This window comes from Pleurodeles waltl, chromosome 10 (assembly GCF_031143425.1).
Source record: "Pleurodeles waltl isolate 20211129_DDA chromosome 10, aPleWal1.hap1.20221129, whole genome shotgun sequence".
NCBI classification, from domain to species: domain Eukaryota; kingdom Metazoa; phylum Chordata; class Amphibia; order Caudata; family Salamandridae; genus Pleurodeles; species Pleurodeles waltl.
The window spans coordinates 761,683,778-761,696,569 of NC_090449.1; the positions used below are offsets into that span (position 1 = coordinate 761,683,778).

At 44.3% G+C, this 12,792-nt stretch overlaps 1 protein-coding gene across 23 annotated transcripts in view; it reads left to right on the forward strand.

The window, feature by feature from the left end:
- Positions 1-12,792, forward strand: part of ABI1 (abl interactor 1) — a 343,205-nt gene that overhangs the window by 231,744 nt on the left and 98,669 nt on the right. For all 23 annotated transcript variants that reach the window (XM_069211331.1, XM_069211328.1, XM_069211335.1 and 20 more), the window contains one exon: positions 11,970-12,070. In XM_069211331.1, the coding sequence (XP_069067432.1) occupies positions 11,970-12,070 (101 nt within the window). The remainder of the gene's footprint in view (positions 1-11,969; positions 12,071-12,792) is intronic.

Genomic DNA, 12,792 nt, shown 5'->3' on the forward strand with positions numbered 1-12,792 from the left:
CACCCCATGAAAGGTCAGTTTGGGTCCAGGACAGAAGTGGAAACAGACAGAGGGGACCTCAGGGACACACAGACCAAAAAGCAAGTGACCTCGTGTCAACCACCAACAATAACCTTATGATTGCCCTACCACGCCCTCCTGCCCATAAGAGGTTTAAGGGAGTGCTGGTACATAGTTAAAACTCACGATTACATTGTTTCAGATATAGGATGAACTTTAAAGCAGTCATGGCTTTTTTAATTTCCTGAATGAGTGACTGCACTGCTTCAGGCTGATTAAAGACTGATCTTGTCCCTAAAATATACTTTTAGTCAGGCGGGGATAACACATAAATATGGGTTACCCAACCGCATCATGATGCATCTCGTGGAAAATCTTGTTTCAGGGCTGTGTTTTAAAGGATATATCTAGAAGTGAGTGAACTCATTTGAGGTTTGCTGCCTTCTTAAAAATAAGCTCTTTGATATCTGGTTCGTTAAGAAACACAATGATAGTGCCTAAACCATTGGCATCTGGTGAGTTTGTGCTTCTGTATGGAAACATGAAGGCTTTCTTTAACAGTGTACTGTGCGCAGTTTGAGAGCATAAGTTGTTGCACAAAAAGTAACCCATTCACATCCTTCAGTGACACCTCAGAAGCTCTGGTAGGGTCCCCTGAAACTGATTTGAATGCTCAGTTTTTTTCATCTGTATTTTATTGAAATAACAGAAGGTAATGTAGACACAACCAGGTTTAGTGCATAGAACATCACATGGCCACCGCAAGCAAGCAGTCCTTTAGAACTAAACATTTCACGTTTTAAAAACGAAAACAGATGACTTATTTCTCCCGCCCAATAAATCCTCAATAGTTCTATTGGTTCCACACCATCCCATGGCTGAAAAAGGTATTCTCATTGTGCGTTCATAGCCCCAGTAGCCCCACCTTACCCCATAAATCTGAGGGAATGCAACAATCTTGGACACCCTAGACCCGGCGCCGCTGTTCCAAGATTTTCGACCAGGGATTGAAATTGATTGTGAAATGTATATGCCATATCATGGAGCCCCCACATTAACTTCTCCATGTTCAGTATTGCCCGTAACTTTTCTGCCCATTCGTAGATTGTAGGAATCCTGAGTGACTTCCATTTCTGAGCAATAAGCTGTTTCGCAGCCAGAAGTATATTAAAGAATAGTCGCTACTAGCCCTTCATCATGGTATCCTATTCTACAGGTCAAAGTCCCAAAATCATGGGTCTCTGGTCTGGGTGCAAAGGATAGCCCACCACTCCCTTGACATGACTAAGGACTTCCTTCTAAAAAAAAAACACCTTCTCCAACACCAACCCATCTGACTGGACATACATATGCTACAGTTAGTACGGTGTAGTCTACCATAGTGTTATTACTTTATACAGGGATTCCCTCTGTTGTACACTCTTACACAAGGATGGGGTGTGTTAAATATCTGGCCCAGCGTTTCATATAGGACCAGTCTGGATCCTCCTTCCATCAGTAGTGAATAAATCTTGGATATAAGGACCTTCGGGCTGGTATAGATTGAAAAAGCTTGCTCCCATCAGGTCAAGGGGTGATTAGCTGCTATTTTATTGGGAGGAAAAAGGACCCAATGACGTAGTTGACAATATCTCATTATCTGTGTCCCGGCTAGAGAAAAGTGTTTCTTGCTGTTCAAGAAGTCCATACTTTTACCACCATGTTACATATCTCGCTGCATTCTGCACCACGTTCAGACCAGGACTGAAACACCCCACCCCCTCCCCCACAACCAAATCTTGGAGAAAAGTCTTTGTTGTCATATAGTGATGTGAAAAGAGAGGGGAAAGAAGTTAAGAGGAAGGTTCTAATGAGCATGTCCTGTATCTAAAATGTGGTCTGCAGCATCCCAGAAACATAAACCATGGGCATAGCCGCCTTCCACAACCACGGTACTGCCCATGGTGCCTGACCCATTACCGTTTCCTCCATATGGACCCAGTGGCGTTACCTTCTGCAAAGGGACCACTCAAAGAACACAGAATTTAGACTGCTTGATAGAACTTTGTAATATCCGGGAGCATCAGTCCCCCGGCGCTTAGATGCTCGCAGCACTGTTCGAGACACTCTAGTTCTCCATATGGAAAAAGTGTATGGACTTCAGTAATCTTTTTAAGGCACAGCCTGGTACGTTTAACTGGGAATGCCTGAAAGAGCAATTGCAAGCGGGGGAGCATATTCTTCTTGATAGCGGCCAGACTACTCAGCCAAGAAAGGTACAGGGGTTTCCAGAGTGTCATGTTGTCATTAATGGCGCTAAAGAGGTGTGGATAATTGCTATGAAAAAGCTGACGCAAACTGGGAGTGATGAGCTTCCCTAAATATTGAAGGTCTCTGCCCTCATTCCAGTGCACGGGAAGCAGGGAAGTGAGCTCAGTGCACACATTAGAGAGCAGGCTGTCGCCCAACATCTCACAATTTTTCAAGGCCCGCTTGGAACCCAGATACCACTTCATAGGTGTTCAGAACCTCTGTTTCCTTCGGGATCTAAAGCAAAGGATTTGTCACCGACAGCAGGATGTCATCTGCAAAAAGATGTATGCTATGCCGTTCTCTCCGAATAGCATACTCTCTATATCGTCCTGTCACCATACAATCATCACCAGTGGTTCAGCTGCAAGGACAAACGGGAGCAGGGAAAATTGACACCTCTGTCTAGTCCCCTACACATAGGGCTCTCCCCCCATTCACTAAGATTTGAGCTCACAGAGTGATAATTAGCCGATATACAAGTTAGCCCTCAGGGTTTCAGCCCTATGGCCTCCAGCATCTTGAAGAGAAAAGCCCAATTAACTTTGTCAAATGCTTTTTCAGCACCAAGAGAGTAAAGTCGTAGGGATGGTCCAGAAATTGGCCTTCTCCACAAGGTGAAGTACCTTCCGATTGTTGCTGCTGCTTGGCAGTATGGAACAAACCCTGTTTGGTCTGGGTCAATAAGATAAAGCTTATGGGGCAACAACCGGTTCGTGAGGACCTTTGTGATGATTTTTGCATCCAAATTTATCAGCGCGATCGGGTGGCGAGAACTGCATGTTCGATGGCATCTGTCGCTGTAGATACACATGGTATGCATGAGCTCGCCATCTGGTGTTGGGTCGGAGTGTTACAAGTTGTTTTTCTTCGAAGAAGTGTTTTCGAGTCACGGGACCGAGTGACTCCTCCTTCTGTGCTCATTGCGCATGGGCGTCGACTCCATCTTCGATTGTTTTCTTTCCGCCATCGGGTTCGGACGTGTTCCTGTCGCTCCGAGTTTCGGAACGGAAAGATAGCTGAAGACGGAAGATTTTCGACGGTATCTTTGCGATCCGGTTCGAGATAGACACATACGACGACGCGTTGAACATCGAAGCGCTTCGGTGCCCTTCGGGGTAGATTTCGGCACCCCGTCGGGGCCTAGTCGGCCCGACCGCGTCGAGAACAACGCCGATGGAACGGACCCCGTTTCGATTCTGCCCCGAATGCCACAACAAATATCCTTATACGGACCTACACTCGGTCTGTAACCTGTGCCTGTCACCCGAGCACAGCGAAGAATCCTGTGAGGCCTGTCGGGCGTTCCGGTCCCGAAAAACTCTGCGCGACCGTCGAGCGAGAAGACTGCAGATGGCGTCCACGCCAAAGGAGCATCGACAGTTCGAGACAGAAGAGGAACAGGAGGAATCCTTTTCCATCCAGGATTCAGACTCCGACGAGCTAGACTCTACAAAAACTGTGAGTAAGACGTCGAGATCAGAACTTAAAAAAGGAAAGAAGGCCCAGGGGATGCCACTGCCAACCGGCCATGGCTCCACCCAAATTCTCGGTGACCAACAGTCGGCACCGAAAAAGGCCCATTCAGTGTCGAGATCGTCCGACTTCGGTCGAGACACCGGCACGCAGCCTCCTCGGGACCGAGAGAGTGCTAAACAGAAGCATCGACACCGAGAGTTCGGTGTCGACACGGATCGACGCCGAGACAGTGGCGCCGAAGACCATAGAGGCCAAGAATTTTCGGCACAGAAAAAGAGGAAGGTTACCTCGGAGCCGAAAAAACAATCAACAGGGTTTTCGGAGCCGAAAAAAGCGACATCAGACCCTGTTTCAGGCTCCTATACTGAAGAGCATTCTATGTCTTCACAAATGAAGAAACATAGATTTGAACAAGAACTGCAATCCACTGACGTGGATCACACGCAAAAGCGTATCTTTATTCAGCAGGGGACTGGGAAGATCAGTACCCTTCCACCTGTCAAACGAAAGAGAACGCTTCAGTTTACTCCTCAGCAACAAACAGCACAAAAGGTAACACCTCCTCCCTCGCCTCCACCTGTAACTCCGGCTTCGCCAACTTACACCCCGTCACATTCGCCAGCTCACACCGCCATGAGCCACGATGACCAAGATCAGGATGCGTGGGACTTGTACGACGCACCAGTGTCTGATAACAGCCCAGACACATACCCAACTAGGCCATCACCACCGGAAGACAGCACAGCCTACTCACAAGTGGTGGCTAGAGCAGCACTATTCCATAATGTGGAACTACACTCGGAACAAGTAGAGGATGATTTTTTATTTAACACCCTCTCTTCAACACACAGCTCCTACCAAAGCCTGCCGATGCTCCCAGGCATGCTACGCCATGCAAAGGACATTTTCAAGGAGCCAGTTAAAAGTAGGGCAGTGACGCCTAGGGTGGACAAAAAGTATAAGGCGCCTCCTACGGACCCTGTATTCATCACCTCTCAGCTGCCACCAGATTCTGTGGTGGTAGGGGCTGCCAGAAAACGGGCAAATTCACACACTTCTGGGGATGCACCTCCCCCAGATAAAGAAAGCAGGAAGTTCGATGCAGCCGGGAAGAGGGTTGCTGTCCAAGCAGCAAACCAGTGGCGCATCGCAAATTCACAAGCGCTGCTAGCGCGATACGACAGAGCCCACTGGGATGAGATGCAGCATCTCATTGAACATCTCCCAAAAGATCTGCAAAAAAGAGCAAAACAGGTTGTTGAGGAGGGTCAAAACATTTCCAACAATCAAATACGCTCCTCCATGGATGCAGCAGACACGGCCGCAAGGACCATTAATACGTCGGTTACCATCCGTAGGCACGCATGGCTCAGAACGTCTGGATTCAAGCCAGAAATTCAGCAGGCAGTGCTTAACATGCCAGTAAACGAAAAACTTCTGTTCGGTCCGGAGGTCGACACAGCCATAGAAAAGCTCAAGAAAGACACTGACACTGCCAAGGCCATGGGCGCACTCTACTCCCCGCAGAGCAGAGGATCTTATAACGCCTTCCGCAAAACACCTTTTCGAGGAGGGTTTCGGGGTCAGGCCACACAAGCTAGCACCTCACAGTCCGCACCGCCCACCTACCAGGGACAGTACAGGGGAGGTTTTCGGGGCCAGTATAGAGGGGGGCAATTCCCTAGGAATAGAGGAAGATTTCAAAGCCCCAAAACCACTACCAACAAGCAGTGACTCACACGTCACTCACCCCTCCCACACAACACCAGTGGGGGGAGGATACATCAATATTACGAAGCATGGGACAAAATAACTACAGACACATGGGTCCTAGCAATTATCCAACATGGTTATTGCATAGAATTCCTGCAATTCCCCCCAGACATACCACCAAAAACACAAAATTTATCAAAATACCATTCACAGCTTCTAGAGATAGAAGTTCAAGCACTACTGCAAAAAAATGCAATAGAATTAGTACCAAGCACACAAATAAACACAGGAGTTTATTCACTGTACTTCTTGATACCAAAAAAGGACGAAACACTGAGACCAATTCTAGACCTCAGAGTAGTAAACACATTCATCAAATCAGACCACTTTCACATGGTCACACTACAAGAAGTGTTACCATTGCTCAAAAAACACAACTACATGACAACCCTAGACCTCAAGGACGCATATTTCCATATACCAATACATCAATCACACAGGAAATATCTAAGGTTTGTATTCAAAGGAATACATTACCAATTCAAAGTATTGCCTTTTGGTTTAACAACCGCTCCAAGAGTATTCACAAAATGCCTAGCAGTAGTCGCTGCACACATCAGAAGGCAGCAAATACATGTGTTCCCGTATCTAGACGACTGGCTAATCAAAACCAGTTCGCTCACACAATGCTCAAACCACACAAATCAAGTCATACAAACCCTCTACAAACTAGGGTTCACCGTCAACTTTGCAAAATCAAACATTCTGCCAAGCAAAGTACAGCAATATCTAGGAGCCATAATAGACACGACAAAAGGAGTAGCAACGCCAACTCCACAAAGGATCCACAATTTCAACAGAGTCATTCAACACATGTCTCCAAACCAAACAATACAAGCAAGAACAATACTACAGCTCCTAGGCATGATGTCCTCATGCATAGCCATTGTCCCAAACGCAAGACTGCACATGAGGCCCTTACAACAGTGCCTAGCCTCACAGTGGTCTCAAGCACAGGGTCACCTTCTAGATCTGGTGTTGCTAGACCGCCAAACTTACCTCTCGCTTCTATGGTGGAACAGTATAAATTTAAACATAGGGCGGCCTTTCCAAGACCCAGTGCCACAGTACGTAATAACAACAGATGCTTCCATGACAGGGTGGGGAGCACATCTCAATCAACACAACATAAGAGGACAATGGAACATACATCAAACAAAACTGCATATAAATCATCTAGAATTATTAGCAGTTTTTCAAGCACTAAAAGCTTTCCAACCAATCATAACCCACAAATACATCCTTGTCAAAACAGACAACATGACAACGATGTATTATCTAAACAAACATGGAGGAACACATTCAACGCAGTTAAGCTTGTTAGCTCAAAAAATATGGAAGTGGGCAATCCACCATCAAATTGGTCTAATAGCACAGTTTATTCCGGGGATCCAGAATCAGCTGGCAGACAATCTCTCTCGAGATCACCAGCAAGTCCACGAATGGGAAATCCACCCACAGATTCTGAACACCTACTTCACACTCTGGGGAACACCACAAATAGACTTATTTGCAACAAAAGAGAACGCAAAATGCGAAAACTTCGCGTCCAGATACCCACACAAGCAATCCCAAGGCAATGCCCTATGGATGAACTGGTCAGGAATATTTGCTTACGCTTTTCCTCCTCTCCCTCTCCTTCCCTACCTAGTAAACAAATTGAGTCAAAACAAACTCAAACTCATTTTAATAGCACCAACGTGGGCAAGACAACCCTGGTACACAACACTGCTAGATCTGTCTGTAGTACCACACATCAAACTGCCCAACAAACCAGATCTGTTAACGCAACACAACCAACAGATCAGACACCCGGACCCAGCATCGCTGAATCTAGCAATCTGGCTCCTGAAATCCTAGAATTCGGACACTTACAACTTAGCCAAGAGTGTATGGAAGTCATAAAGCAGGCCAGAAGGCCATCCACTAGACACTGCTACGCAAGTAAGTGGAAAAGATTTGTTTGGTACTGCCATCATAATCAGATACAACCACTACACGCAACTCCAAAACATATAGTAAATTACTTGCTCCATTTACAAAAAGCAAAGCTAGCCTTCTCTTCTATTAAAATACACCTTGCAGCAATATCTGCATACCTGCAAACTACATATTCAACTTCCTTGTATAGGATACCAGTTATCAAAGCATTCATAGAAGGGCTTAAAAGAATTATACCACCAAGAACACCACCTGTTCCTTCATGGAACCTAAACGTGGTTCTAACAAGACTCATGGGCCCACCTTTCGAACCCATGCACTCTTGCGGAATACAATTCCTAACCTGGAAAGTTGCCTTTCTCATCGCCATTACATCTCTAAGAAGAGTAAGTGAAATTCAAGCGTTCACAACACAAGAGCCTTTTATACAAATACATAAAAATAAGGTCGTCCTACGACCTAATCCAAAATTTTTACCCAAAGTTATTTCACCATTCCATCTAAATCAAACGGTAGAACTACCAGTTTTTTTCCCACAGCCAGATTCTGTGGCTGAAAGGGCACTACATACATTAGATGTCAAAAGAGCATTATTGTACTACATTGACAGAACAAAAAACATCAGAAAAACTAAACAGCTATTTATTGCATTCCAAAAACCTCATGCAGGTAACCCAATATCAAAACAAGGTATAGCCAGATGGATAGTTAAATGCATCCAAATCTGCTACCTTAAAGCAAAAAGACAACTGCCCATTACTCCCAGGGCACATTCAACAAGGAAAAAAGGTGCTTCAATGGCCTTTTTAGGAAACATCCCAATGCAGGAAATATGTAAGGCAGCCACTTGGTCTACGCCTCACACATTCACCAAACACTACTGTATAGATGTGCTATCCGCACAACAAGCTACAGTAGGTCAAGCTGTATTAAGAACTCTATTTCAGACAACTTCTACTCCTACAGGCTAAACCACCGCTTATGGGGAACTAACTGCTTACTAGTCTATGCATACCATGTGTATCTACAGCGACAGATGCCATCGAACTGAAAATGTCACTTACCCAGTGTACATCTGTTCGTGGCATCAGTCGCTGAGATTCACATGGACCCACCCACCTCCCCGGAAGCCTGTAGCAGTTCAGAAATTACCTTCAATTTTGTACATTTGTATATATATTATTTAATCCTTTAATAGGTACATACTTACATTTTTCATTGCGCGGGCACTATTACTATAGTACAACTCCTACCTCACCCTCTGCGGGGAAAACAATCGAAGATGGAGTCGACGCCCATGCGCAATGAGCACAGAAGGAGGAGTCACTCGGTCCCGTGACTCGAAAACACTTCTTCGAAGAAAAACAACTTGTAACACTCCGACCCAACACCAGATGGCGAGCTCATGCATACCATGTGAATCTCAGCGACTGATGCCACGAACAGATGTACACTGGGTAAGTGACATTTTCATTATCAGGCAGTTTAGAGATTAGAGTTAGATGCGCCTCTGCCACAGCGAGAGTCACTGATAGAGAATTGAGTTGGAGGACTACTGATTGAGAATAGAGAAATGAGTTAGAGGACTGTGAGGTGTTGGATCTATGCTACCTTAAGACTTACAGAACCATTTGAAGGCCATTTGGGCTGGGTGCTTTATTGAGATGAAGAGCCACAATTGCTGCCGAAACCTCAACATCTGTTATGAGTTCCTCCAGTTTATCTGTTGCTACAATTGAGGCGGCACAAGCACGCATTGTCAATAAAAGTGTGGGCCACTTCAAGATCAGTGGGGTCTTCCAGTTACAATTCTCCATAAAAATCTTCAAATGCCTTAGGGTGATCTGGTGGGCTATCAAGGACCCAAAACAATGAAGTGGGAAACCAAGACCAGACACCACCTCCACCGAAGTGTGTTGCCCCCAAAAGCTAATCCATAATTATCATAGAAGAAAGTGGAGAATTACTGGTCAGTCGAACAGACACACTGTGGTCACAGAAGCCTCACCAGGACCTCCCTTAACTCCCCCTCCCCAATGAACATTGCACAATAGTTATTCAAAACTCACAAACGGAGGTCTATAATAGCAAATACAACATCATTTGGCTAAATGTAATGTGGTCAAACACTGCAGGCTGTTAAGGATGAAAATGCAATGTCACAGAAGTCTCAAAAGGGAAGTCACTTCGATGTACCAGAGAACCCTAATGTCCCTACATATAGTGGGCCCTAAAGCAAACAGTAAGCTAAAAGTTCATATCCTGCTGTCCAAGGCTTACAGCTCTATGCAGCCAACATTCAATCATCTTCTCATTTGCGAGATACTCTTTGCCTCCCTTTGGACTTCTCCAACTTCTCCTTGGGGCTATGCCGCTGTTCCACATCAGTACCAGATGGAGAGGATGAAATCTTCTGTGGTGGGCCTATAATGTTTTCTTGCCTCCTCTGGTGTGCATTTAGTTTCTTTGAGTCCATCCGGAATCACAAAGCAAATGGGAACATCCAGCTGTATCGTATCTGACGCTATCTTAACTCTGCAGTGACAGCAGCCATGTTGCGGCATTTATTCATTGTGACTAGGGAGAGGTCTTGGTAGAATTTGATCAGGTGATCCAACATTGGAATCTTATCCATCTTCCGTACTACATTTAGAATCCTGTCCTTCAACAAGAATATCCTGAGGCCGGGAGTCTGCCTCAGTGGAAGGAGCTCCAGTTCTGTGCGCTCAGATAGAAATACGATCCACTTTATCGACCTTGAGGATCGCCTGAAACAACACCGATCAAAAGTGCACACTATCCTCTCCTTTTATTCCCAAACACGTCAGATTTATTTGTATGTTGTCACATCTGGACCTACCATCCAGTTGCGTATTTCTTCCACAGAAGTGTAATCTCATCTTCCAACTTAGTTTTGTTCTCATGCAGCTTTTCAAAATCCGGACCATCCTTCTTCCCTAGGGCATGAATTTCCTTGAAAACGTCAGCCAGCCCAGATGCCAGATCAGACTTCTGAGCCTGTATTTGTGTGGTTATCATGTTGGCAAGCTTGTTATGGAGATCACCAAGATAGGATTGAAGATCTTCTTTCATCAGAGGGGCAGTTCCCTTGTTCTTCTTTGCCACCATGATGCCCCGAATTTCCTCAAGACAAGCGAGGAACTACCCAAACAGTCAAGAAGTTTTGTTTGAAGACGTAAAGGGCTTTGGCATAGGCTAGAGTGTATAGGCCAGTACTTGTTAAGGCCAACAGCCAAGGCAAGAGACTACTCTAATGACCCTCAGAAAACAGTGCAGCACACAGAGGCCCACCGCTGGGAGTCCTACAGGTCAGTGTGACAGTGCGTAGAAAGAGTCCAAGAAAGGTTTGTCTACCCTGGACAAGCCTACAGCTCCACATACTACTTCCACCAGGCTATAAAAAAAACATGCAAACACTAGCAGTTGGCAAAGAAAGCTGTTCGGAAGAGGGAATGGTGGAGCAGGGGGCCAAATTAATACTTTATGATCACATTGGAGCCGTAACAATACAGCCCCCAGCACTTCAGACCGCCAGATTCGTAATAGGGCCCCAAGTCAGAAAGTAAAATCTTTGACCAGCGCAAATCTGGTTGACACAAGCTGTGTCATAATAGCCTCAAATTGCACCTGATTCACCATGATCCTAGACTATCATTGGCGCCTTGTGATTTTCATTTTATTTTGGCGCTATTTTACCTTAAATCTTTAAAAAAAAAAAAAAAAAACTCACATCTCCAGTTCTTCTTAGTGCTGTTGTTTTAATATTACATTTTACTATATTTTATAATTCGGTTTGGGATTTTTTTAAAAATTGTTTTGCATTTTGACTTTTACTGTTTTGGTACTGCATAAATTCTTTATGTATTGCTCTAAAGTAAGGGTTTCTGCTCCGTGCCATACCTACTAGGGGATTAAGCTCAGGTTAGTGTAGCAAGTTCGAGAACCCACCCTGATAAAGGTTTTGATTATTCCTTTGTGGTGGGTAGTCATCTACCCCAAATAATCCAATTTCTTACATATTGTGTATTTTTGTTATGTTTACAGTAACTGCCTAGATGATTGCTGCTTTGTGGATGGTGGCATACTGGTACTAAGTTGTATGTGCAAGATATTAAAGACCAACCAAAATAAAATAATGGGAAGCTATGTTCATATTTACACACTCGACTCTTGATGCTTTTGGATATTTCATGCAACCTTACAGTGCTTCAAACCTGGCCATGGGTTTTACTGTGTTTACAATTTAAGATGAGATTTATAGTATAAAATGAGTTATTTTCCCCACATTGATATTTTCAAACCACCAGCAGACAAGCAATACTTGTATTTTGGTTGAATATCATTTCCGGAATTACGACATTGGAGTATCTGATTTATGCTTTTAGGTCTGTCTAGATTTTGTGCTATCAGAAATACACGATTTTGTTTCTTTGTTTAACAAAACAGTCAACGTTTGTATATTACAGTGGTAGCAGTGGAGGAAGTGGAAGTCGAGAAAATAGTGGAAGCAGTAGTATTGGCATTCCCATTGCTGTGCCTACACCTTCACCGCCAACTGTGGGACCAGGTAATAAGATTTATTTGCTATAAGTCTTTGAAACCAAAACTATTAAAGGCATTTGCCACTGCACACTTGTTGCTAACACAGTGAGAATCTCTCTGCTTCTGAAACTTGACCAGAATGCACACCAGTGCATCAATTTTCATAAGCTAGTGACGTCTTAGTACATTCCACTATATTGTGGATACCATGCACAATGGAGAAGCCCCACGTGTTTCTTTTATAAAGGCACATTGATGTTGAATATTCATCTGTGACACCTGACACTCGTGAGCAAAGAGGAGATCAAGCCAGATTATTCTCACAAAGTACCAAACAATGTATTGCAAAGCCTAATACTGTACAGGGAGTCCTTATCAATCAATGTGATCAGAAAACAAGCTCTCCAAATTAAAATTGCTTTTATTTTTCTATTAACACTAAAAGGAAGTCTGTGTTTCCAATTGCTAAGCAGTATAAAATATGAATCCCCGTGAGTCCTATATTTAGCTTTTACTCCTTTTAAAAAATGGATTGTCTTTTCACCTTGAAAGCATTTATTTACCAATGACTAATTTGGGGTGGCACTGACTTGCTTCACACTCTTGCACCGAATGTCTGCAATTTCAGCTTTATTGAATTATTTTATTTTCAGGTCACGTGAGATGGGCGCAAACTGACTGTGTGGGAAATCAACATTTTTTATTTCTCCTAGACTCATCTGTGGCAAAACATAACCTGTTGCAGCT